Source organism: Carlito syrichta, unplaced genomic scaffold (assembly GCF_000164805.1).
Source record: "Carlito syrichta isolate Samal-C Ts95f unplaced genomic scaffold, Tarsius_syrichta-2.0.1 Scaffold314875, whole genome shotgun sequence".
NCBI lineage: Eukaryota > Metazoa > Chordata > Mammalia > Primates > Tarsiidae > Carlito > Carlito syrichta.
The window spans coordinates 448,555-453,360 of record NW_007258971.1 but is presented as its reverse complement, the minus strand read 5'-3'; the positions used below and the strand labels follow the sequence as shown (position 1 = coordinate 453,360).

Genomic DNA, 4,806 nt, shown 5'->3' with positions numbered 1-4,806 from the left:
GGCAGTATGATCTTGACAACAGGCTATAGTTTTGTTTTTTCCCCAGCCAGGGATCGTGGCCATTTAGGGATTCCATAGAATCAACCAAACAATTATTTGTTCAGCTTTCTAAAAAGTGAGTCAGCAGTTCTTTAAGATCCCCAACTCCACCGTTCTCAGTTTAGGAAAGAACTTGGCTTTCAGAAGTTTTACCAAAAGGAAAATTTCATTATTTAGCTATTTGGGGTTATGGACAAACTTTCTATTATCATAAAAATGTGTGTTGAGAAAGGTATGCCTGAGTTGTAGGTGAAGGATAGCAAGGAAGATTCTAGTCAGAGAAATTCTCCTAGATTCTGAAGAGAAGTTATCTTTTCTAGTCTGCTCTGATGGTGAGAGAAGCAGCAGCCAGCAATTGTGCCGAGTAGGACACACACGATCCCATTAGCTCTAGGAGGTGGTTACTATCACCAGCACAATTTTACAAAGAAGAATGCTTAGATAACTTGCTGACAATGCTAGATCTGGTAAGTGGGAAGTCAGGATTCAAACTCAGGACACAAGAACCTGTGTTCTTGAGTGTGATTCCCCATTACTTTGACATGGGTGTTGCTTTCAATAGAAAACCCATTTGAGACGGGTTTTCCCATTCTATAGATATGACTACAGAGGTTCTGAGAGTTTAAAACTTGTCCAGTGTCACCCAGTCAGTGGAAAGGCTAATTGAAACTCATACTTGGCTACTTCCCAAGTCCTGAGTTTCCTGTGATGCCGTCCGAGAGAGCATTGGTTTATCATAGGTGCAGACAATGGTAAGTTCGGGAGTGACTGCATTGCTGGCAATAATCATGAAACCACATTTTCAGAACTTTACAGTGTCACTTATATGCTTAGCAAATATTGTTAAAATGAGGTTCTGGCCAATACAATGTCAGGCTTGCTAGTATAAATTGGTCAGGAGGGTGAGGGCGACTCCAACACTTGATTTGGCCACAGTCACCACATCGGATTCACTCTCAGTCCTCACCAAGATGAAGGGCTCTGTTTTCGCTCTATTTCTATTCTCTGCCCTATTTGCCATCTCAGAAGTGAGGAGCAAGGAGTCTGTGAAGCTCTGTGGGCTAGAATATGTCAGAACAGTCATCTACATCTGTGCTAGCTCCAGGTGGAGACGAGACCAGGAGGGTGTCCCTCAAAGACAGCAAGGTAACTTCACATACATCTCCTTTGCTTCTCTTTCATGTGTCTCTTTTTTCCAAATGGTTTGTTTTGTTTTGTTTTTCGAGTCAAGGTTTTACTCCGTCGCCCAGGCTGGAGTGCGATGACATGATCATGGCTCACTGAAGCCTCAATCTCCTGGGCTCAGGCGATCCTTCTGCCTCAGCCTCCCAAGTAGCTGGGGCTACAGGCACATACCACCATGCCTGCCTATTCTTTTGATTTTTCTTTTTCTTCTTCTTTTTTTTTTTTTTTTTTGTAGAGTAGAGATCTCACTATGTTGCCCAGGCTGGTCTCGAACTTCTGGGCTAAAGCAGTCCTCCCGTCTTGGCCTCCCAAAATGCTGGGATTACAGGTGTGAGCTACTATTTCCAGCCCATGTCTTTATTTTTCAATTCAACTAACTGAGAAGTTTGGAATTATTTCTGCTAATCTTATGTTAAAGTATGAGGTAAAATTTATTTAAAATTATATTTTAAAATTATTTTATTTTAAAAAAGTATATATATTATTGAGTATGATATATTGTTTTGAAATATGTACATATTTGTGAAATGACCAAATCAAGCTAACATATGCATTGCCACATGCGCTTCTCATATTTTTGTGATGAGGACCCTTTACATCTGCTGTTAGCAACTTCCAAGATAGTCACCATGGTGGGCACTAGATCTCTGGAGTTGATTCCCCCTGTCTAACTGAAATTTTGTACCCTGGACCAAGATCTTCCGGCTACTCCTACCCTCCTCCCTCGACCCAGCCTCAGAGAACCATCGTTCTCCGCTCTACTTTTTTGAGTTTGACTTTTTAGATTCTGCATATAAGTGAGATCATGCTGTATTTGTCTTTCTGTGCCTTGCTTGCAATTCTATTTAATAATTAGTTATATTTGCTATGTTTTGCAACAAAAAGTTAGAAAAGTAGGGTTATGTGATAGAGGTTGCAACCTCATATATGATTGTTAAGGTTTCACTTTAATTTTAAAATAATGCTGGTAAACAAAGTATCTTAGAAAATGACCCACAGTCATTTGGGTGGGTTAATGTCTTTATTTGGGTGGGCTAATGTCTTTTAAAAAAATCATGAACTTATTACCATTACCACTTTAATATTGAAGTTCATATGACTAGATGTTAAAAATAAAAAGAATTTTTAATTTTAAGAGAGTAAGTATAATTTATCAGGATTTATAGCAATCTCTAGAGTAGCAAACCAAAACGCACTAGAAATAAAATACATTTGGAATCTCTCTGAACACATAGGACAGTGAAATGAATGTTTGTGAAGGCCATCTCAGAATTTCTGACACCACTGAAATCATAAGACTGTCTACTAAATCTTTCACAGGTTTTCAGAGTGTTTTCCTATGGGGTATTCATCTGATCGATTGCTGGTTCACCAACCAGCATTCATTCACCTAGTTTTTCTTGGTCATACTGGTGTCTTAGGGCACTGGCAAGCATGTTTGAATTAAATGGAAGCAAGAGATGCACTTTCATGTGAACCTTGGGAACAATGCTCAGATCAAAGCTGTGGGGCTCACTTTCCATTTTCAGATATAGAGGTCTAGGTCTCCACTTCCCTTCCTTACTGACGAGCTTAGCAAGTCATGTATAGGGTTGTCTTTTGTATATGGCACATGACTGATGACTTTGGAAGCTGCGGGCCATCAGGCAGAGGTAGCCCGCTAAAGAAGTCACGTCCTGACCAGCCAAATGACAGTGGGTGCACTCCTCCTCACATAAAAGCTTCCTCCTCTGTAAAATGAGGCGAGTAAAAATGACTGAGCTCGTCCCAGAGTGTCTGTTCTCCCTAAAACCAGACCCACGTTTAGAAAAAATTACATGTAGGAGTCTGTTTCATTTCAGAAATCCATTTCCCCAAGGAGATTGTGGTTGTTGCCTTCTCCTGCAGCCTCTCTAACAGGATGTGTTTTTTTTCTCATCTGTCCAGCTGAGAAAGGAAACTCCCTCTGGCTTCTGAATAAACATGGAGTTTCTGAGGAAAACACAGCACAAAACCATCCAACAATGGGTGTCTCCTTGGAAGAACGCCTTCAGGGTGGACAGTTGAAGCATTCAGTGATGGCAAGACAAGATTTGCGAACTTTGTGCTGCACCGATGGCTGTTCCATGACCGACTTGAGTGCTCTTTGCTGAGGCAGGAGCAGATACCCAGTGGGTGGCCAAGCTTGAGCACAGGTTTAATGGCATGTTCACTGCCTGACATAACACCTACACTGTGTTACTAAAATGGTGGCTTTGGGGTAGGCAGTCCTTCTTTTCTGAAATGTGTGCGTGAATGATTATAACCACACAGTCAAGTCTGTTTTCTCCTTTTGCCAAGGTGAGTGCACTTTTGTTTTTTACCCCTTTTTTTTTTTTTTTTTTTTTTTTAGTTGGAATCTCACTCTGTCACCCAGGCTGGAGTGCAGTGGCATGGTCATAGCCACTACAGCTTCGACTTGCTGGATTCTGGCAATCCTTCCGCCTCAGCCTTCCAAGTAACTGGAACTACGGGCGCCACCACCATGCCCAGCTAATTTTTTTTTTTTTTTGATTTATTATAGAGACATGGTCTTACCAAGTTGCCCGGGCTGGTCTCGAACCCCTGGACTCAGGCAATCCTCTCACCTTGGCCCCCCAAAGTGCTGGAATTACAGGCTTGATCCACTGTGCTAGGCTTATTCTTTTCAAATTCTAACTATTACTTTGAAATTTCACATGCTGTGCAAAATTTCAATAAAAATCCTAGAAACAAAATTCACTGTGATTTTTTTTTCCTCTTAAAAAATTGTAAATAATTTTTAACAGTAAACAGAAAACGCTGGTGGTAGGAAAATCTAGAAAATGTACATAAAGAGAAAATAAAAAGTCAGCTGTTAACTCATCATCCAGAAATAACTATTCATCCTTAACTTCTGTGTTATTGTGCATTATTACTGAAAATGTCAACATTGATTCGTAGTCAAATATCAGACTCTAAACAAAGTGCTCTTCTCAGAGCCCCTCAGAGTTCTCAGTACATGTTTCCTCCTATCATGCAGCCCTCCAACATTTCCTGTTTGAGAATAGCTGGGGGCAGATATGTATCAGTCGAGTATCAGCTGAAACCCAGAGCATGTTTAAAGAATGAGCTTCTTTTGTAGTCAAGGCCACCTTGGTATTGATCTTTCTACTGCTTTCTATTCTCATTCTGGAAGTTGAGAAACAAAGACCCAGATAATCAAGTCATTGTGATGCAATGGGATATCTTCCCAGATGAAAAGACAAAAGACAGAGGAAGGATATCACTAAATGGATCTTTTCTTTTTTTTTTGTCAGAGTCTCATTCCTCACCATGACTGTAGTGCAGTGGCCTGCTCACGGCCACCCCAGTGTCCACCGGCTAGACTCAGGCGATCCCGCCTCAACCTTCCAAGTAGCCAGAACCACAGGCCCACGCTGCCACATCCAGCTAATTTTTTGATTTATTGTAGAGACAAGGTCTCACCATGTTGCCCAGGCTGGTCTCGAATCCCCAGGCTCAGGTCATCCTCTCACCTTGGCCTCCCAAAGTGCTGGGATTACAGGCTTGAGCAACTGCACCCAGCCACTCTTTTCTTAAATA

At 41.3% G+C, this 4,806-nt stretch overlaps 1 protein-coding gene across 1 annotated transcript; it reads left to right on the top strand.

The window, feature by feature from the left end:
- Positions 1-1,010: 1,010 nt before the first annotated feature.
- On the top strand, positions 1,011-3,356 carry INSL5 (insulin like 5). Its single transcript, XM_008072199.1, has 2 exons — positions 1,011-1,185; positions 3,151-3,356. The coding sequence occupies exons 1-2, from the start codon at positions 1,011-1,013 to the stop codon at positions 3,354-3,356; spliced, it is 381 nt and encodes a 126-aa protein (XP_008070390.1).
- Positions 3,357-4,806: the final 1,450 nt, after the last annotated feature.